General features: G+C 51.5%; 1 protein-coding gene across 1 annotated transcript in view; it reads right to left on the bottom strand.

Annotated features, from left to right (window-relative positions):
* Positions 1-21,608, bottom strand: part of Igsf21 (immunoglobin superfamily member 21) — a 219,290-nt gene that overhangs the window by 14,219 nt on the left and 183,463 nt on the right. Inside the window, exon 4 of the mRNA XM_041651210.1 lies at positions 21,250-21,368. Coding sequence (XP_041507144.1) covers positions 21,250-21,368 — 119 coding nt within the window. The remainder of the gene's footprint in view (positions 1-21,249; positions 21,369-21,608) is intronic.

Below are 21,608 nucleotides of genomic sequence, written 5' to 3'. Positions count from 1 at the left end.
CTGTAGCATTCAAGCACCCCAAATGGAGAGTGTTCAAGCTCCAAATGCTGGAAGTGTAAAGAGCAAACCAAATTTCAAAGGCCTAAGCTTTAAAAAAACATTGCAAGGGGAGAGGCACACACACTCACGCACACATACAGAGGCACGCACACACTCGTGCACACACACAGAGGCACACACACTCATGCACACACTCACACAATATACTCATGCACGTGCACAGATACACACACAGCAGCGCACACACATACACACTCATAAACACACACCCATACTCATTTACACACAGATGTACGCATAATCATGCACACACTCATGAACACACGCACACACTTATACACATACACAAATGCACACACACTCCTATACATACAGATACATCTTGTTCTAGAGCCCTGCATCTGATCCATGCAGAGCATGGGAGCTGTGCTCCATCCCTTTCCCCCTCCCCCACCAGCATTTCTGAGCATGTGTGAACAGATCGTCGAGCTCATAAGACCACAATGGTTATATGAATGATGGACACATAGGAGCTGCCAGCATCAGTGGACACTTGCCCACCAGCATCTCCCAGGCACCGTGCCCTGGGAGAATGTCACTCTACATTGTGCCCCCTGTCGCCCCTTGGAAGGCTGAGTGCAGCCAGAAGCTTTCTCCACTCTGTCACTGTGTCCCTTCGCCTTCCCTTCCCTTGACTAGGCCCAGCCCTCTGTCCTAGACAGACCCCTGCTTCCTGGGCTCTTTGCCAGTGTCCTTTCACCCTTGATCTCCCTCAATAAATTCCCATCCCAACCTCTGTCCTCACTTCTTTCCCTGTCTCCATGCATCTTCGTCCTCACCTCCATCTTAACTCCCTCTCTGCTTCCATCTGAATTTCCATCCACCCACAGGCCCAGCCCTAGCCCCACCTCTGCCTTCAACTTTGCCTCCGTCTGATCTCTGCCTCCATCTACCTCTCTCTTTCCATCTCCACTTCTGCCTCCACCTCCATCCTCCTCCCTCCCCATCCCTCCTCCATCCCCTCTTTGACCTCCACCTCCCTCTCCATCTTCGCCTCCATATCTTTTCGAGACAGACTCTCATGTAACTGAGGCACTCCTTGAACTTGGTATGTAGTAGATAATGACCCGATCCTCTTGCCCCTACCTCTTGAGTGCTGCTCATGCCAGGTTTGTATGACCCTGGGATCAAATTCAGGACTCCATGTATGCAAGGTAAGCACTCTATCAACTGAGCTACAGTCCTAAGTCTCCCCCGCCCCCTTTTCTGAGACAGAGTCTCATTATGTAGCTAGCTTACAATTACTATGCAGACCAGGCTGGCCTTGAACTCATAGAAATCCTTCTGCCTCTGCCTCCTGAGTTCTGGGACTAAAGGTTTGTGCCACCATGCCCATTCCCATCTCTAGCTTTAGCTCAATTTCCACCTCAACCACTGTTCTCACCTTCTTCCTATCCCTGCCTTATTTATCCTCCCACCCCATTCCAGAATCCAGCCCCATCTCCAGTTTCATTTCCTTCCCCGATAGGCCTCTATCAAGGTCAAAACCAAACAGCCTTTTATGTGTCCTGGGCCTGAGATCTAGTCTCCATTCATCCAAAGACAGCAAGCCACTGGAGAGCACAGCTGTAAAGTTCATGGGACCCCCTGGGTAAGAATAATCCGGTTCAATGACAGGTTCAGAGAGTGAGCAGTCTATGGGGGCACCTGGCCGTGTCCAGCTGTACCCAGGCGATGACTAATGGAGAAGAATTGTCAGTGGAGAGCCTGCTTCATGCTCCTTCCCACTCCTCTGAGACCTCCACTGGACAGTGGTGTCCAGCGCCCCCGGCAGCTCTTTGGGGACATCTGTCAGAGGCACAGCCGTGTATAAGCAAACCCTCTGCATTTATGTGCCCTGCTCGGAAACTCCCCAGATTCCATGACCGCACCCCACAACCACCCAGCCAGCGTGTTTTCTGGCTTATTTCTCACTTTGTCTTAAAAGGCATTAAGATGAAGGCTCTGCTTCTGGAACTTTCCTCGGTTAATTCTGTGTGCAACTGTCAAGGCACAGCAGCTTCCAACCAGACACCGCCACACAGTCCCACTAGCCTCCATCACCCCGTGCCACGGCCACGGAGGGAGGCAGGAGGAGAAGTTATTTTAGACTCAGCAATTCATATAGATGGAGTATAGTGATGCTCGGTGATCCATTTTATGAAATTAATCCTGAAATATGGCCTGTCTGTATCTTGCAAGCAGAAGTTTGTTTCGGGCTCCGTAACTCACTTCCGAGCTTGGGCAGCCGCTCGCTCAGCTCTGTAAATTATCTCTCTGTCTTTGCAAGGGGACACGGCGAAGAAACACCAGCAACATGGACAGGGAACCTTCCCAAGGTGTGTTCACCTGTCTCCCCACCCCACCAGGTCACCTTCCTGGAATAGTATATTATTTGTATTTTGATAAATAAATCTTGCTTGAAGACCAGAGGCAAAGCGAAAGCCACTAGAGGTCAGGCAATGGTGTCACACACCTTTAATTCCAGGATTTGGGAGACAGAGTCAGATGGATCTCTGAGTTCAAGTTCACCCTGGGCTATACAAAATCGATGCAGAAACAAATCCAGGGGTGGTGGCTCACACCTTTAATCCAGTCCTAGGGAGTCACACGCCTTTAATCCCATCACTAGAGGGAATATAAAATGGGAGAAGAGAGAGGCTTAGTCTGCTTAGTCTACACTCGCCCAGCCTTGGTAAAAAGTAAGACTTCTCTAGTGGCTGACTGTTTTGCTTTTCTGGTTGAACCCCAATTTCTGTCTCTGGGTTTTTGTTATTCGTTCTACACCCTCCCTGTCCTGAGGTACCCACTTTAACAAAAGCAGAGCAGAGCTCCATCCCCAGACTGGGTATCAATATCCTTGGAGCTTTGGACCAATCAGCTGCCACCCCCTCTAGCGTCAGCCTTCCTGTCTGTGTAATGGGTTGGTTCTGACACATTTGTCAACATCCCAGCTCCCGAGTTTTTTGAGGGAAGCAGAAGAAAAATGGATTTTATCTTATGAGAATGTGGGATGCTGAGCTGGCAGAAAGGTTGTTTTAGTCCATGTCTCCTCTTCCTGCAGCCCTTCCTCTTGACTCTCAGGAACACTATTGTCTTCAGGGAGGGACCCTCCCGCCTGCCCTCCAGGTACCACTCTTTGAAGGTGCTGAGCCTGCTCCAGTCCTGAGAATCATTTATCGCAGGAAGGGCATCAATTAGATTTGGGGGAGGGGCGCGAAGAAGGAACAGACAAGTTCAAAATTATATTATTTGCAAAAAATCCATTCTTCCTCTCAGCATGCCTGCTCTATCGACTGCCTTCCTTTTCAATCAGTGCCCAGCCATTACGCTGTATTTCAAACACCAGAAAACTAGGCTCTAACATAAGTGTCCATGAATATAAATGTCCCGTGTGGTCCACCTTCATTTCTTTCTTTGATTTCTTTATCTTGTGTCTCTGTTCCTCTTCCATTCTCTCTGGTCTCTTTTTACTTCACAATGTCACCCAGCACAGCGGTTCCTCCAGGAAGTCCTCCCAGCTGCAGCTTCTAGAGCAGCCCAGCCCAGTCTCCCTACCTCACCTGGGCCTAGATACCTTTCCCTTCTGACTCCATCTCATCTCACAAGGCTGGCCTCAGGTGTGGCCTCCTCAGACAGCCCTCCAAACCTGGCAAGGCCTTTACTCTGGATGCCTGGACCTGGTCAAACTCAGGCTGCTTGTCACAGAAGCTCAAATCCCATTCCTGTTGGTGTCTGTCACTTCTATGAGCACAGAGGACACCAGCCAGGCTGTGACAGGAATCCATCCCAGAAGACTCTGAGAGTGTCCTGGGCCAGTCCGTCTTCATCTCCAGCCTTCTCCATCACGTACCCACCCTGTCGCCATGCTCCAAACACACTGAGCTTGCCCTGTCCTGTTCTTCCCTCCTCCCCTCCTTCCTTTCCCAAGCACCCAGAGAGAAGGACTCTTGCCTCCTTACACCACACAGGATCACTCCAGAAATGTTTGTACCATGGGTAAATGGGGGAGGGGTCCAGATGCCACACCCTCCAGTCCCTGCCCCATCTAAAAGGGTGGAACTTTACCCCCTACTCTTTCCCTGTGAAGGTTCCCAGTAGAAGTGGATCCTGCCAGTGGAGAAATAGGAGAGGGAGGGAAGGGCTCAAGTCTGCAGTTTAGGGAAAAATTAAATATCGAGCTGAATAGTCACAGTCCCATGGAGGAGCAAACACAGAGCAAGTCCCCACACGGAGCCATGATCGGTGACAGGAGAGAGAGAGAGAGCGACTGTGCCCACATGGACCACAGATGCAGAGCTGAACCCCCCTCCTCTTAGCTGTGGAATTCCTGGGCTGAGGCAATGGTCAGATGAGGGCTTTTTCATCTCAGGTCATTGCCAGCATGGACACCAGCTATCCTGGGGTTCTTCTTACTCTGAGATGGGGACCCCTCTGGACTTAAGCAGGAGCCCAACCACGTCAAGTGTCATCTGCTCTCCTGGCCTGCTACCCAGCCATACAGTTCTCCTTGCCAAGACCGCAGCCTCCCACCTGGGGTTCCTGAGCCCTGTGCATCTAGGCAGAGGGGAGCCGAGGGTTTGCATGTGTTTGGAGAGACAAATCTCAGCTAATGGGACAGTGGTGCTCTCGCTCCCGAGTGGGCTTCCTGAAGGCCAGCAGCCCAGCCTGCTGATGGGCATGGAGGAAACTCTTCAGTAGGGTTATATGGGCACTGTCTCTGGGAGCAACTTGAGCACCACAAGATGGAGATGGATGGTCCCTAGCTTAGGGTTCCAGCCAGGAGAGCAGTTCAGTCAGTAGAGTCCACGCTCAGTGGAATTTGGGTTCTGATCTTGCCCAGGGCTAGGAATCTTCAGGGTGTCTCTCCCCACTGGACCACTCTCGGGAGGGAAAGGATGAGCATCCATGCATGGCTGCTCAGTGGGCACACATGGACTCTGGCCGCTTTTGCTCTTTTTGTTATTGCTCTTAACCACGGAGCGTCTCTCCAGCCTTATTTATTATTGCACTGGAAACAAAGCTGCCGGTGGGAGGTCAAGGGCTGAAGTCTGTGGGGGCTTTGACTCTGATCTCTAGATGGCTTCCCTTTTCCTGGCCTCAGCTTCCCCATCTAACCAGTGCCACAGCAGACAATGGTCGAGGGGTCAGGCACACACCCACCTTCCATAATAGTCAAGAGACTCTTGGCTGCCCACCTGTTCAGCCTTCTGGACACCCCCAGTCTCCCGGAAAGAACCATGGTGGGTCGTCAGCCTGCGCCTGACCCCACACACCAGCAAAGAGCCTTCCTTCCCGGGCAAGGTGGATTTTCTGGGAGGCTTGAGTCCGCTGCCTTTCTCATCCTGTGAGCATTTTAGGATTGACTTTTAAGTTGGAGACAAATAAGCTACCTGTTTGGTTTGCAGTTATTAATGCAGTTTTCGGGAGGAGCTGCAGGGTGCGTAGCCGGTGGGAAGGGTCTCCCGCATTTCCTCTCTGACAGTTCATAAGAAAGTTCAATCAGGGTCGGGGAGCTTAGTGGTTAGAATGGTTGCCACGCAAACATGAGGACTCTCGCTGGGTTCCCCAGAATCCATGTAAATGCCGGGTGGGTGTGGTAGTTTGCCTGCAATTCCAGCCTCAGAAGGCAGAGTCACAGGATCTCCAAAGCAAGCTGTGGTGAGACTTGCTATTATCAGTGAGCTCTGGGTTTGATTGAGACCCTGCCTCAGTGAATGAGGTGGAAGAGCACTTGAGGATGGTTCCTGACATCAACCATGGGGCTCCACATGCACACGCACATGCACACATGTATGTGCCCACACACAGGCAAATATACACACACATGTGCATAACCCCCCCCCACAAACACACACACACAGTGGAAAAGGGGGGGACATTAAACCATTGTTAGCATTCAGGCATTATGATGGCCTGCCCTTGGGGACCTAGAAGACTAGGTCACCAACCACAACGCGTATGCTTGCTGGTATTTCAGGCATCACACTAGCCAGCCCCCAGGGTCCTCAGATGTAGCCACTAAAAGCATTCCCTGCACACATGCGTTATCAGCATTCAGGCAGATACCTGGCCAGCCCGGGGTCCTAGGGCTGTTATGTCACTATGTAGTCTATGTGCATGGGCTAAAACCCGTTTTAAAAGCGAGCTCTGCCTGTTCCCCATTCTCTTTCGTGGTACAGGTCTTTGTACCTCTCTCTTCCAATCCCACACTCCCCCCTTCTCCCTTAATAAACCTCCCATGTGAGAGTTCTCTTGTATGATGTTCCTTCTCCGTTTTAAAATGTTTAACAACCATGAATACACAGGCGCCTGTCACTCAGCATCAACCCTGAACATTCCATTGCTAACTCTCTCTTGGATCTGTGGAAGAACTGAATGAAACTTTATTCTAGAAGGCGCCCAACTACAGACCAGAAGGAGGGGCTTGGCTGGAGCTGCAGAGGTTCAGGGTCTATATGCCTTCATAGCCTTCCCCGTCCTTCTAATCCTTTCAAACAGTGCCACTCCTAAGTGACTAAGGATTCACATTTATGAGCCTATGGGGCCATTCTCATTCAAACTACCGCGAGCAGGGAACACCCCTGTATGCTATAGCATAGGGAGGGAGCGTGCTCAGTTCTGGGGCCTCAGTCACCTGATTCACCTCTGACCTAGGAATCTGGCTATTCGCAGTCATGTGACACTCAGTAGTTAGATGGCACTGGCTGGTCGCTTATCCTTGCTGAGCTTCAGTTTCCTCATCTGTAGAATGGGACCATCATAGTATGGACTCCACAGGGGGTCCTGCTGAGCACTATATGAAGTATTGAGACCCTTGCCTGCCACCTGCCAAGGGCGTGGCTAGTACCACTGGCACCTCTGATCGCCCCTTCCCACGTTCCAGCATAGAGGGGCGTTCCTTGCTAGTGGTGGTTTAAATAAGAATGCTCCTGTCATATATTTGAATTCTTAGTCACCAGAGAGGTGACTATCTGAAAGGATTAGAAGAATTAGGAGGTGTGGCCTTGTTGGAAGAAGGGTGTCACTGGGACTGGACTTTGGGGTTTTGAAAGACCACACCAGGTCCAGATCCTCTCCCTCTGCCTGCAGACCATAACGTAGCTCTCAGCTACTGCGCCAGGGCTTGCCTGCATGCCACCATGTGCTCCGCCACGATGATAATGGACTAAACTTCTGAAACCAAGCGAGCCCCAGTTAAGAGCTGCCTTGCCACGGTGTTTCTTCCCAGCAAAAGGAGGCTCCACAGTGCCCTTCCCCTCATCCATCTGGCACCAAAGGATGCTTCCGCTGGCTAGAGCCAGCACCCTCCAGGAAGCGACTCCTTCTGGGATGCCCACACCCTTCAGCTTCCTCCATCACACCCATTCCCAGTCTTCCAGGAACCTGTGTTCCTGCCTGACTTCCTACCAGTCAAGGACTCCTGGAGGAAGTAACTGGGCCTTCCATCCCCGTGTCAGTCCTGGAGCTTGGAGGTCAGGTCCCCGGATGCACATGGCAGCCCATGGAACCTTTGGGCCTCAGTTTTATTTTCTGTAAAATGGGAATGATCCTACTTGTCTCCTCATATCAGCCTCTGTGAGATTATCCCTGAAGAACTCTGCCCAATGCCCTGCTCACCACGAACCTGTCAGCTGAGGCTTTAGTGACTAAGGGTGAGTGAAGGAACCATGCCTCCTCCTACGCAGATGGGGGAAACCAAGTCCATGGAATCCACTGTGGTCAGATCAGCAACCAGGACTATAAAGCTCAGGGCAGAGCCCACTTGCAGCATGAGCTTGGTCTCAGCTTCCCCTTCAACACACAGCGCCAGGATTGTGCTTCTCCAACCCACTTCCCCTCAGGGCTGCAGCTGGCTCCCACACTGCCAGCTTCCCACTGCTCCAGCTCCAGACTCTCCTGTTCCTCAGACAGCTTAGGAAGACAGAATCCCAGCCCTCTGCTCTCTTTACAACTCTGGGCCTGAGGCACGGAGGCTCCAACATCACATATCACTGGTAATTAAGGGTCCTGTCCCAGGGAGGGGAGTTTACCTTCTGCCAGAGACACTAAATCCTGCTCCCGGTGGTGTGGGGAATAAAGCATTGCGCTGACCTAACACTTGTCAGGGCTTAACGGTGCTCCTGCAGACATGCTTGGACGGGGATGGGGAGGCAGAGCAATGTGCCTCTGCGAACAGATAGGCACTATGGGTGGCAAGATGCGGATGGTCCAGAAAGTCAGGGGGACTTGGATGCTGCAGCCACCCGTGCGGACAGTTCAAAGGAGATGAGCTTTCTTTGACTCCAGAAGGCAGGAGGGGCGACTCAGTGAAAGGCCATACGGAAGCTTCTGGAGTTATTGGGCTCGCAAGCAAACTCTGCCACTGACTCACTGTGTGACCTTGGTCATGATATATAATCTTTCTGGGCCTAAGCTTCAGCAGCGGCTGAAGTGCCGAAGGCCTGTGCCCCAAGGGTTGTGAGTTACTACATTTAAAGTGCTTGGGGCAAAGTCTGCCACTGATAACCACACTTGTCTGCTCTCTATTGACCCAACTGGCCCTCCATAGGGAGACTAGGACTCATCCCTTCAGTGTAGTAGGAGCGCAGGAGGTCTGGTAGTAGGAATGTAATTGCTCCCCATAAGCTCATAGGGAAATGGTACTGTGAGGAGGCGTGGCTTTGTTGGAGGAGGTGTGGCCTTGGAGGAAGTGTATCACTGCAAGGGCAGGTTTTCAGGTCTTCTTTTTTTTTTTTTTTTTTTTTTTTTAGTTTTTCAAGACAGGGTTTCTCTGTAGCTTTGGAGCCTGTCTGGCACTAGCTCTTGTAGACCAGGCTAGCCTAGAACTCACAGAGATCCACCTGCCTCTGCCTCTGCCTCCCGAGTGCTGGGATTAAAGGCGTGCGCCACCACCGCCCGGCGGTTTTCAGGTCTTCTATCCTCAAGATATGTCCAGTATCTCAGTTCACTTCTGTTGTCTGCATATCAAGATGTAAAACTCTCAGTTCCTTCTCCAGCACTATGTCTGCCTGCGTGCCACCATGTCCCACCATGATGATAATAGATTGCACCTCTGAACTGTAAGCCACCCCAACTAAATGTTTTCTAAGAGTTGCTGTGGTTGTGGTGTCGCTTTACAGCAATAGAAGCCCTAAAACAGGGGGAGCTTGTAAAGGTGGTTTGAATTAAAAGGAGAGCTTGTGAGACGAGTGGACACATGGGTTGTTCTCTTCCCCGTGGGTGCTGAGCTCCTCGGGAAGCAGAGGGTGCTCTGAGCTCTGTGGTTCCAGGGGGTCTACACTCACAGTCTTGGAGACAGTGAATGCAAACCATGCCCAGTGTGGGCTTTGACAGCCATGTCCCCATTTGCGGCTTAAGCCTCAAGTCCCCTTTGGAGAAAGAATGGCATCAGAGTGTGACCAAGTGCCAGCTTGGTATTCTGAACTGACTCAGTTTCCCCTGGACCCTCACCTGTTGTCTCCCAGTTTGCTGGAGTACCAGCTGACAGTGTGCCTGGGCATTTCATGCTGTTCATATTGAGAAGAGGCTTGGTGTTTGGTGTGGATGACTTTCCACCCGGTGGCCATCTGGCTATCCTGCTGCCCCCCTGGCAGAATATCTGCTGTCCCACTTCCCTTGAAAGGGCCTTGGGAGGATGAGCTGGATGGCTGAGGGGATGAATGTGCTGGGTCTATGTGAGGTACCCAGTGGGCTGCTGTCAAGGGCACCCCAGCTTGGCAGAGCTGTGTTCTAAGAGGGTGAGTAGGGATTTGGAGATCCTGTGCAGGAGGCAGGAAGCAGGCTCAGACCTTGGGGGCTGAGGCTGGGAGGTGACTGTCCTTGCTAGATGACTCGGTTCACTCCGAAGTGCTCCTCTGAGCTCAGCCCCATCTGTCTGCTTATTCCATACTGCTGCTCAGCCGGTGACTTTGGCGACTGAGAGGCCCATGGGCAGGCATGTGGGTGGAGGGGACATCAGTCCTTCTCTAGACCCCCAGCTGGTTCCAGGCCCTCAAGACAGCAGTGACATGCTCTAGACATATTTGTATCCAGCTTGCAGGACCTTGGTCCATCCTGCTTGAGTACTCTGGTCTCCATCCCTTATTCTGGACCCTCATAGCAGCCAAGTCAAGCAGCTATCTCAGGCCCTGCACTGCCCATCTTAGAAGATCTATCTGGTCAACAGGAAGAAGGACTGGGGAAGTGCCTGGGGTTTTCAGTTTCCAATTCATATCCCTGAAGCTGAGGCCCAGAAAGATTATATGACTGAAGTCTCATAGTTGTCCTGGTGCCTTCTCAGAGAAGCATCTCAATCCTGTGCTAGGTCTCTCTAGACAGCTCCCACCTGTCCCCTCTCTCTAGTTGGTCCCCGTGCCTGAGGGCTGCTGTGCAGAATGGTCCTTCATGCCCAGATGCTTTACTTACTGATCAGTCCTGGGTCTGGCTTGTGTGGTCTCAACCTTTCTATGACTGCTCTGCTCCACCGCAATAGCAGTGTATTGTGTGTGAGCTGAATGCTTCAAGCAGGCTGAGTGCTTCCTGTCCTCTCACGGCCACCATGATGCCTGTGCCTGTAGCAGCCCCATGGGAGAGGAGACCTGGAAGAAGACCCACTCAGAGAGAAAGTAACAGGGCGTCTGGGCAGGTGCTGGCTCCATGTGCTTCCATCTCTTGGCAGCCAACACACTGGAACACCCTGGGAGGGGACGGAGTTGCCACCATCCTGCTGAGACATCTGCCCCTAGCTGTTATCATTTCTTGCAGCTGTCACCTGCCCTGCTGAAGCTGGTGCTAACAGGGGAGAGTGCTGGCCAAAGCGGCGGAAGGAGAACCGCCTTCATTGTGAGCCTGGGCCACAGTGAAAGCAGAGAGGTCACAGATCTGGCCTCATCAGGGCTCCAGGGGTTTCTGAGGCAGGAGGTAGGAGTTGGGGTTCACAGCCTGGCTTCCCAGTGCCTCTTGGTTCTGACTTCTCCCCAGTTCTCTGCAGTTTTGGCCTGGATTCCAAACGGCCACCTCTTCCCCCACCCAGCCTTGGCTCCTTGGGTCTGTACTTTAGAGATTGCTTAGGGCTGGTTTACTGTAGTTAGTGTGTGCCCAGTGGGTGGCTCATCCCTTCAGGCTCCCAGACAGGGGCTGGAGCCCGTCATTTTCCTCCCAGCAGGCATCCTGGGACGTGTGGTCCTGCTGCTGTGAGTCCTGCCTCTCAGCAGCCCCTGCCAGGAACCTCGGAGCAGTGCCACCCAGTGGTGGACTCCTAACCTCTTCTGCCCCATCAGATTCACACATTTGAACGCTAGGTCCCCAGTTGGTGGAACTGTTTGGGAAGGATGAGGAAGTGCTGTTGGAGGAGGCATCACTGGAGGCTGCCTGCGAGGTTTCAAAAGACTCAGTGCCATTCCCAGAGTCCCTTTCTCTCTGTCTCAGGGTTGCATCTCAGGAGATGAGCTTCCAGCGATTGCCTCATTTCCACGCCTGCCTGTTCCCCGCCATAGTCCCCACCATGATGGCCATGGACTGACTCTGAAACCGTAAGCCCAATTACCTTTTTCCTCTGTAAGTTGCCTTGGTCATGGTGTTTTACCACAGCAGCAGAGTAATAAACCAGACAAGAAGGAATTCTTCCGGCAGCACTGTGCTCTAGACACCTCTAAGTAACCCGTTTTGGGAATTTGCCTTTCTCTGGGCTGATTCGACAAAAAGCCTGTGCTCTGGCCAGACCTCAGGGAGGCAGGTTGGCCTCCACCCATCCTTAGGAACTCCTGGTTTCTTTCTTCTGGAAGCCTCCATCCACCCAAGGCAAGCTTCTTTCTATGGGGAAGCTGGAGGAACTGGCCACTGGGGAGCATCCCGTGAACCCAATGCTAAAGTCACATGACTGCCGAGCCAATCACACGTGTGCATCAGGGCCAACACAGAACTGTGAGACAGAATGTAGAGTTCCAGGAGCTAAGGGCTGGGTGGGGTGGAGAGGGGAATGGCTTTGAGGGCAAGAATGCTTGAATTCAGATTCCAACGTTCACATAAAATCAGGTGTGGGGCTGGAGAGACGGCTTAACACTTAAAAGCTTACTGCTCTTGCAAAAGACCTATCTACATTTAATTAAATCTCCAATGACCCTATCAGGTGGCTCACAATTGCCTGCAACTGCAGCTCCAGGGAGATCAGGTGTTCTTTGGACTCTGTGGATACCGGCTTGCAGGTGGTGCACATAAGCTCACGTAGCAGAAATTAATTAAGTAAGCAAACTTAAAAAAAAAATTCAGGCATGTGAGAAACATTTTTTTGGTGTGTGTGTCAAATGTGGCTCACCCACCAAGAGACAATATTTCATAATTTTGCCTAAGCCCTGGACATTTCTGAGACTTGATTCTGACACACCCTTCCCCTTCCTTTGTCAGATGGTGAGGTACAGTCCTCACCAGTGGGGTGAAGTACAGTGACCACCAGAGTAAGAATGAAAACTAAGAGGCCTTCCTACCCTGGAGCGGGCTTGCCAGCTGGATTCAATGGGGTGGATAGGTGCCGCAGGAATTTGCTGGGAAATCTGGACCCCCTCCCTCTCACCGCCAATAAAATAACTCAGTATGCGCTGTCTGCTCAATGAAAGAGCTAAAGTCATAAAAACTGTTAGAAGAAAACTATGTGGTAACTTGTGCCTGGCATCAGTGAATGGCTCCCTAACTGAGGCGCTAACATCAAGGCAGTAAAAGAAAAGCAGATCAAACAGAATGCGGGAATCAAAGCCTTTTGTTCTGCAGAGGTCACCCTCCTGAAAGTGAAACCCACGGAAAGGGAGAGGGATATGCAGATCAGAGAGCTGATAAGGGACTTGCATCTAAGGAGATCAAGGACCACAACATAGGAGCAAAGGGTGTGAACTGGAGGGTCCCAGGGGAGGTACTGACTAAGTGGCCTAGAGCCTCCTGCCTGGGGCGCAGTTCAAACCCACAATGAGATGCCACCTCCCCCCACCTGGATGGCTGCCTGGACTAAAAAGACCTCTGGCTTTTAGTAACAAGTACTGGCAAGAACTTGGAGGCGCTGGGTCCTTCATACACTGCTGGGAAGCATAAAACGGGCGTGTTGGAGTCTCACAAAATCCCAGTGCTTGGGAGGCTGAGGCAGGAGGATTGCTGCGTGTTAAGGTAACCTGAGTTACAGAGTGAGACCTTGTCTCAAAAACACTAATGAAACAACAAAAAAGCAAAACAATAGCAAAAAAAAAAAAACTCTCCACCCTAATCCCCCCTCCCCAAACTATACAGCATCCGTGAAAGCATTCTACAATTCCCTTAAAAGGCTGAGTCCATTCACCGTTTCACTCAGCAATACGCTCTCAGAGGAGAAGGCAGAAACTGCAGTCATTCAAGAACTTGTTCACGGGTAGTCACAGCAGCACAATTCAAGAGCGCCACAAGGTGGGAACAACCCAATGCCTTTCCAGAAAAAAGATCCATGAATAAGGGAATCCATACAGTGGGCTACTGCTTAATACTAATATACAATGAAGTGTTGATGCATGGTAAACCATGAATGAACTGTGAGAACATTCATGAAAGAAGCCGGTCACAAAAGCTCCATATATTTTATATGATGCTGGTTGTTTGACATACTCAGAGTAAGGAATGCTGGGGGGAAGTTGGATGTGCAACTTATGACCACAAGGTTTCTTTGGAGAATGATGGGAACATTCTAGAAGTGACTATGGTGGTGGCTGCGGGCCCTGGATGTAAATGGGACCCCCTACATGAATGGTTATGTGGAGTCATCGCTCAATAGAACCATTGCATGAAACGGTAAGGAGGGTGGGGGTGGGGGCGAGTGCCAGCCACAATGAGAGCTGCACAGAACACTCTGGAAGACAAACGTTCCAGGTATGGAAAGCATTGCACTTTGGCCTGGGGGTCCAAAGGGTCACTCCACCTGCCATCCTCATTGGAAGGAGGGGGGGATCCCTGAGAGAAGGATTGCTCACACTTGCTCGTGACAGTGCCTCATGTCACCCAGGCTGGCCTCCATCCCGCTATGTTATAGTTGTAGTCTATATAACACAGACTATATAGCTATAGGTGAGGGTGGCCTTGAACTCCTCAGACTCCTGAGTGCTGGGAATATAAGAGCACTCCCACATCCAGTTTGTGTGGTGCTGGGGATGGAACCCAGTGCTTCGTCCATGTTAGGCGAACATTCTTCCCACTCCAGTTCCCCGAGAGGAGTCCTCTTGATAACCCACCAAGGCCTGTTTGTCTGAGTTCCCACTGCTTGGTAAGCTGTGGATGGTGTGGTTGTTTGAGTGGGAATGCCCTCCATAGGCTCTAGATTTGAATTCTTGGTCACCAGAGTGACACTATTTGAAAAGATTAGGAGGTATAGCCTTGTTGGAGGAAGGGTGTCCCTGGGAGTGGGCTTTGAGGTTTCAATAGTCCAAGCCAGGCCCAGCGGCTCTCTCTTCCTGCTGCCTGTGGATCCAGGTATAGAACTCTCAACTACTTCTCCAGCACCATGTCTGCCTGCACAGGGTCATGCTCCCCTGCCAGGATGACAATGGACTAAGCCTCTGAACTATAGCCAGCCCCAGTTAAATGCTTTGCTTTGTAAGAGTTGCTGTGGTCATGGTGTCTCTTCACTGCACTAGAACGCCGACTAAGACAGGTGGTTAGTTATGGCATAGGATAAGTCTTTGCTTCCCACCCTCCCACCCACCCCCCATTTTCTGGCTGGAGAACCCAGGCAAGCAACACCACCTTTCTGTTGCCCTCTGTCAGAGGGAAAGTGGCAGAATTGCCCCTTTCAATGCTTGAGTGTCCTGAGGAGAACACACCAAGAGCAGAGCTTGGTGTGTGAGGGCTCACACAACGACGGGTGACCGTATCACTGGGAACACAGAGCGGTGGCTTCCCAGCTGCAGCCTCCTCCCTCTGTGCTCCATTGCAGTCATGGCTTAAAGCTGTTTCCCCAAACATATGGTGAAGTCTTAAGCCTTAGTCCCCGAGAGTGTGACCTTCTTGGTGTAATTAGAGTGAGATGAGACTATCCTGGACCAGGGCGGGTCTTAATCGAATGACTGGTGGCCTCGGAAGGAGAAAGTGAAGGGACTGGGGATGTGGTTCCATAAGTAGAGTACTTGCCCAGCGTGTGCAAACCCCTGGGTTAGATCCCCAGCATGTGGTGGCACACGCCTGTAAACACAGGCCTGTAAACAGCCCCACCATCTGGGACAGACACAGGAGTATCAGAAGTTCAAGGCCATCCTTGGTTCCAAGCCGGCCCGAGCTACATGAGACCCAGTCTTAAAATAAACTCTAATAAAATAAAATCGGAAAGAAAGAAAAGTAGACAGGGCGGCACAACCTTGTGGAAAGAGATACCACGTGGCACAGAGACCGATTCGCAAGAAGGAGGACTGGGTCACGGAGCAGAGCCATGAAGGCCGTGACAGTCACCAGTGGCCAGTCACTGTGACCATTGTCTACCAGTTCATGGTCACAAGCTCCAGGCAGGCCTGGGAAATGAGCACGTTTTTTTGAAGGGTCATGTGGGGATCTCAAGCTGTGTCATCCCTGTTGGAAGGAGGTCACAGGGTGAGGACTCTGCCTTGCTTTCCACTGAACTCTTCGCCTGGATTGGGGCTGGAGGCTGCTGAGAAATGTGCTCCTGAGTGGCCATCGTACCTTCTCCAAATACCATCTTCTCCAAGGGGCCCTGTTCAAAACAACCCCACCTCTCTCTGCTGGTCCCTGACCGCTATGCCACATTTTTGGGCACACACAGGCTCAGAGCCCACTTTCTGGTCTGCACCTGAAGTCCATGGCACTTTTGTTTGTCTTCTTCCAGTGCACAGGATGGTACCTAGAAAGCGTCACAGACGCGTCTGACTTTTTGACCTTGCCATATGACGCTGTCATCTACAAACTGCAAAATGTATCTCACAAGGCTTCCAGTAGGTTTCAGTTTTCGGTGGGCCACATCCGTAACTATCCGGAGCCACACACCCGGCCTGTGGGCTGAGGGTTGGAAGTGCTTGCTAACTGCTCAATAAACACTTGCCAGATGAAGATTAGACGAGAGAGTGACCCGAGGCAGACAGGGGAGTCACTTTCTGATCTATTTGGACAAAAAAGACCTTCTGGGCTCAGCTGGTGGAGTGTTTGCAGAGAAGCCCTGGGTTCTGTTCCCAGCACCTCATGTAACCTGGCATGGTGCATGCCTATAATCCCAGCCCTTGGGAGATGGAAGCAGGAAGAGTATAAGTTCAAGAGGGAGGCTGGAGAGATGACTCAGTGGTTAAGAGCACTGGTTTCTCTTGCAGAGGACCTATGTTCAATTATCAGCACCCACATGATAGTGAGCAACTATCTGCAACTCCAGTTCTAGAGGATCTGGCGCCCTCTTCTGGCTTCTGAAGATAATGCGTGCACATGCTTCACAGACAAAACACACACATAAAATAAAAATGTATACATTTTCTTAAAAGAGAAGGTCAAGGTCATTGCTGGATACACACTGAGTTTGAGGATAGCCTGAGTTACATGAGACCCTGTCTTTAAAATAAGACATTATGTATTATTAACTATTTAATACTATTTTTTGGAAAGGAAGTTGAATGTCATATCAGAAGTAGATACTAACTTAACAGGAGTTCATCTCCAGGACTTCAAGTCCAGTGCACTGCTAGGAATAGTTGAGAGGAAACGGTTGTTACGGGCAGCGGAGGGGAGGTGTGAGGGAATAGGAATGGAGGCAGTGTGGATGTTTGCTCTCCCTTCTCCAAACTGCTGTGTTGTAGAATAATCCTTCTGTACATTGTGACTATATATTACTCTCATTGGTTAATAAAGAACCAATTGGCCAGAAGCCAGGCAGGAAGTATGGGTGGGACAGCCAAGCAGAATGCTAGGAGGAAGAAGGCAGAAGCAGTGAAGTCGCAGGAGATCCAGAGGGAGCGAGATATGCTGGAGGATGGGTAAAGTCCCGAGCCATGTGGCAATACATAGAGGAACAGAAATGGGTTAATTTAAGTTGTAAGAGCTAGTTAGTAATAAGCCTGAGCTATCTACTGAGCATTTGTAATTAAGCCTCTCTGTGGTTACTTAGGACTGGCAGCTGGGAAAGAAAATTCCACCTACACCCCTACATCCTCACCTGGGTACCCCAACCCCACCTGCCTACAGGAGAGTCCAGTGCCAGATGCTCCAACCTGGCCTCGGTGAGTGAGGCCTCTGTCCTACACCCTACTATGATGGGTATTTGGGTTACAAACAACCTATGACAAAGGTGGGGGGGTGTTCCCTTGGGAGTATGAATGGAGTTAAAGCTGCTGGGTGTGAACAATGCAGGCCAGATACGACCTGCTAGCCCCAGGCTCTGTCACTCACAGGGCAGGTCTCTTAACTCTCAGGGCCTTTGCTCCCTGCCCTGTAAAACAAGGACAGCCATGTCAATAGGAGCCCTTGGAGGGTCATGTGGCAAGCTTTGGTGTGTGCACTGAGCTGGGACCAGCACAGGCAAGATGCTATGACCTGAGGTGGCACCCCGGCCAGCCAGGAGGAAGACTTCAGCCTCGACAGGGGCGAAGAGCCCAGGCCTCATTATGTTTAATTGCTTGTAACGCGAGCCCCTTAACACGCTCACCTCCCCCCCCCCCCCATGACCTGCACCTCCAGGAGGTAGCTTTACCATCCTCCCGTGACTCTGTGCAAGCCACATATTCCCAGAGCCCAGCACGCAGCTCTCAAATTGGCTCACGATTTGTCAGCGGCTTGGATAAAAACATTTTAATGGCTGTGTGCAGCACACACCCTGAGTGTCGCTCACGGGCCTCCTGAATGTCTTTTCCTACCACATAGCAGGATATGATAGGCGTGAAATTACAGCCACTCTTTCAGTTTTATCTCCACCCAGAGGCCTCTGTGAGAAGCTGTGGCCGACTGACAGCGTGCGATGACTTTGATGGAGGTACCCTGGGCCCTGTCCACAGTCTCGGCTCCTCTCCTCACTATCCTGGGAGGCTCTCTGTGCTCCTAGATCTGGGGTACCACCCCGCCTCACTGTCAGCTGTCACACCCTCGTGGCACAAAGGGGACCTGGGCATTGTATGGTCTCTACTTGCTTGGAGGGTCTCTGAAACACCGAGAAAGGATCCAGGCAGGGTCACAGATAAGTCTAGATTGTGAGGGCCTGTGATTTTGGAAACTGACCTTGGCACAGACATATTTGAAGAATGTTGTGGAGGTGAAGGAAGCATAATTAAAAACAAACAAACAAAGCCTCTCAGGGCTGGGGAGATGGCTAACAGGTTAAAGAGCTTCTGTTGCAAGCTTGAGAACTGGAGTTCAAATCCCCCAAATCTACGTAAATGCTGGGTAGGTGTTGCCGCCCACCTGGAATTCTCCAGAACAAACTGGATAGACAGACTGGTAATAGCAGCAAGCTCTGGGGTTGATTGAGAGGCCCTGTCTCCACAAATAGCGTAGAAGGGCAATTGAGGAGGCCTCTCAGTATCACATGCAAATGCGCCCACGTACATGCACTCATCACACGAGCAAACACGTACACACAAACATGGAAAAATAAAACTTAAATCTCTTTGAGCTGGAGAGGAGTGCTCGTTCTGTGGCCACTCCCCTGTGGGAATGCTGGGGCTTAGCCTTGACCCAGCCTCAGTGTCTCTGTTTTTTTTTTTTAATCAAATAACATTTGTCAGGACAACAAAGCCTGTTTTACTCTGGCAATCAATGAGAGCACAAAGGCAGTGGTTAAAAAAAAAACTGCCGTCCAAACGTGAGGACTGGAGTTCGAATCCCAGCATCCCTGCATAAACTGGATATGCTCTGAGTGTGTCCAACACAGAGGCAGAGAAAGGAGGACTGTTGGGGCTTGCTGACTGCCAGTCTAGCCTCAAACCCAAGCTTCCCGTCCATGGAAAAAGCCTGCTACTGGGCCAATAGTTATAGAAGACACCTGATGCCTTCCTCTGGGCTCTGTGCACACGCATGGGCAAGGACACTCAACACACCTATCATCATACCCCCGCTCCAATTTTGATTGACAGTTGCTGAGTCACTGGGTGCAGACCCCACAGAAAGGAAGGCATGCTGTCATAGTGACTTCATGGGTGGGTGGCATGCAATGCCACTGCAGGGAAGACTTCTTCAGGTGGCAGGAATAGCGGGTGGCTGCTGCCCTTCTCAAGGCTGCCACAGCTCCTGGCTCCTTCTCCAGGTGAGGTGCAGAGACAGGTGGACTCTAGATAGGAGGCCCTGGGAAACCAGAGAGGCAAAACACTCCCACTCTCCCTGCCACTCCCAGAAGCACTCCAGGCTTCCAGAAGTTTCACTCCTCCTCGGATGACTCATAAACACCATGGTCTACGAGAGAGGCATCTACAAAATATTCCTCAAAAGTCCAGTTGTGTAGCTCAGTGGGTGGAGCGCTCGCTTTGTAATCATGAAACTCTGGGTTCAGTCCTAGCACTGGGAAGGCAGAAGCAGGAAGCTTAGGAGTTCAAGGTCACCCTTGGCTGGGTAGAAAGCTAGAGGCCAGCCTGGGCTACATGAATCCTGTCTCGAAAACAAAAACAAACAAACAAAAAGGGGTTCATGATAGTCTTTCCTTCCTGGTTAGTTGTGAGGATGGAGAGACATGGATGGGTTCGTGGGTGTGTGTGTGTGCACCTGGCTAAGCGCCCAGTGGCCGCAGAGGGACTTGGCCTCCTCTGAGTCCCTCCATCCTAATTAACACGTCCTCCTTCAGATGTCCTCTTTGCCCATTGTCCTCCTCTACTTTCCTGCCAGCATCTGTCACAGTCACCTGCCATTGTATTGCTTCATCTGCGCCTGTGTCTGAGGCCTGGCTCACACCCTGCACTGCAAACACACCAAGGACGAGAACGTAGGTTCTGTTCCAAGTTTGTCCCTGTGTCTAGGCCCAGAGCAGGTGCCCTGGATGCTCCATAAACATTTGATGAGTAAATAGTGGGACCTATCTCATTGGCCTGGGAGCCCCTGGATGATGTAGGCTGAGCTGTGTTTCTTCCCTGGGGCGGCCAAAGCAGGGTTGTACACTGAGCATGCTCTGTCAGAGGAGCCGGCCAGTCTGCCCAGCAATGCCACCTCTCCCCAAGCTACTGCGGTGGGATCAATGTTGCTCCAGAGGTCTGGCCTTTGGAGGTTTTCAATTTCCCTAGATCGAGGACTTTCCGCAGGGCCTTTGTGTTCTCATTGATTGCCAGAGTATAACAGGCTTTGTTGCCCTGACAAATATTATTTGATAAGAAAAACAGAGACACAGAGACTGGGTCAAGGCTAAGCCCCAACATTCCCACAGGGGAGTGGCCACAGAATGGGGGTTCCTCTGGCAAGAGCAACGTGCTGGTGGGACTTCCGGAGACCACTCACAGCAAGGCCTTGCATTTCCAGTGGGGAAACCAAGGCTGGGTGAGGTTGATCCAGCCAATGTCACATCAACTGGTCTCCTCTCACGGCTACACAAATTTAGACACAGAGGCAGGGTGAGAACCCAGGAGCCCCATACTCAGCCCAGAATGTTTTCTGACTTTCTGGCCTTGCTACACCCCCAGAAAAGCCCTGGGAGGAGCATGGGGAGGGGGGAGTGTGTATTATAACTGAGGTGCTGGTTTCCTTCCCTTGAGGCTCCTGGGCAGTCATCACCTGTAGAAGATTCTCATGGAACGTGCTTCTCAGGGCTTCTACGGATACGGCCTTGGCCTCCACTAGGAAAAGCAGCTGCAGTGGCTATAGGCTCGGGGCCTCCCTTCACTAGCCATACCATGCCACAGGGCCTATAGCTGGTGGCTCAAGGGACGACATCCCTTGCCAACCTTCTATAAATGTGGCTCAGGGGCTGTGGTAGCCTGCTGTCTCTGGACAGCAGTCATGCTTCCCTCTGTGACTCCTTTAGTCCAATCCAGGAGCAGCCTGTCACACACGAATACATGAGGATAAGGGACAAGGCACAGGTCCTTACAGCTTGGGACTGGGAAGAGAATGGGTCCCTAGCAAGAGGCTGTTGGGACCAGGTTCCACCGTCACAGCCTTGCCACAGTCTGACCTTTTCCTCCTCCCAGCCAAAAGCAGTGGATGGGAGAGGGTCATACACAAACCACAGGGATTTGACAAAGGGTCCCAGAACAGTTCCTGTGAGCCTGCAAGTGTGTGCATGCACACGCCCATGCCACATCCCTCCTTCCCGGGTCACAGACTCACCCATGACATTGAGGAAGATGTTGCCTGAGGCGAGGACCACCTTCTCCCTGGTGGCTCTGTCGTAGATACCCACGTGGCATTCATAGGGACCGTTGTCTGAGATCCGGACCTCAGGCAGCCTGCAGGGGAGCAGATGAAAGGGTTAGGCTTGTATTACAAGGGTGAGCAGGCAGTGTTCCAGGAGACCAACCCCCGTGCACACCTGTTCGGGCTCCACTCATCCACTCGGTGAAGACTTTGCACACCTGTGATCTGGGCTGGGAGGATGGTGGCATTTATTCAGCACCGACTGTATACAGGCTCTGTGTCTGTTGCTTCAAAGGGGGACAGTGAGTGCTATGTTTGCCCTGAGCTGTGCC

This window comes from Microtus oregoni, unplaced genomic scaffold, assembly GCF_018167655.1.
Source record: "Microtus oregoni isolate MIOR12 unplaced genomic scaffold, Mior012 000005F_ref0000423, whole genome shotgun sequence".
Lineage (NCBI taxonomy): Eukaryota > Metazoa > Chordata > Mammalia > Rodentia > Cricetidae > Microtus > Microtus oregoni.
Note: the sequence above shows the minus strand (reverse complement) of the source record. Positions and strands in the feature narration are given on the sequence as shown.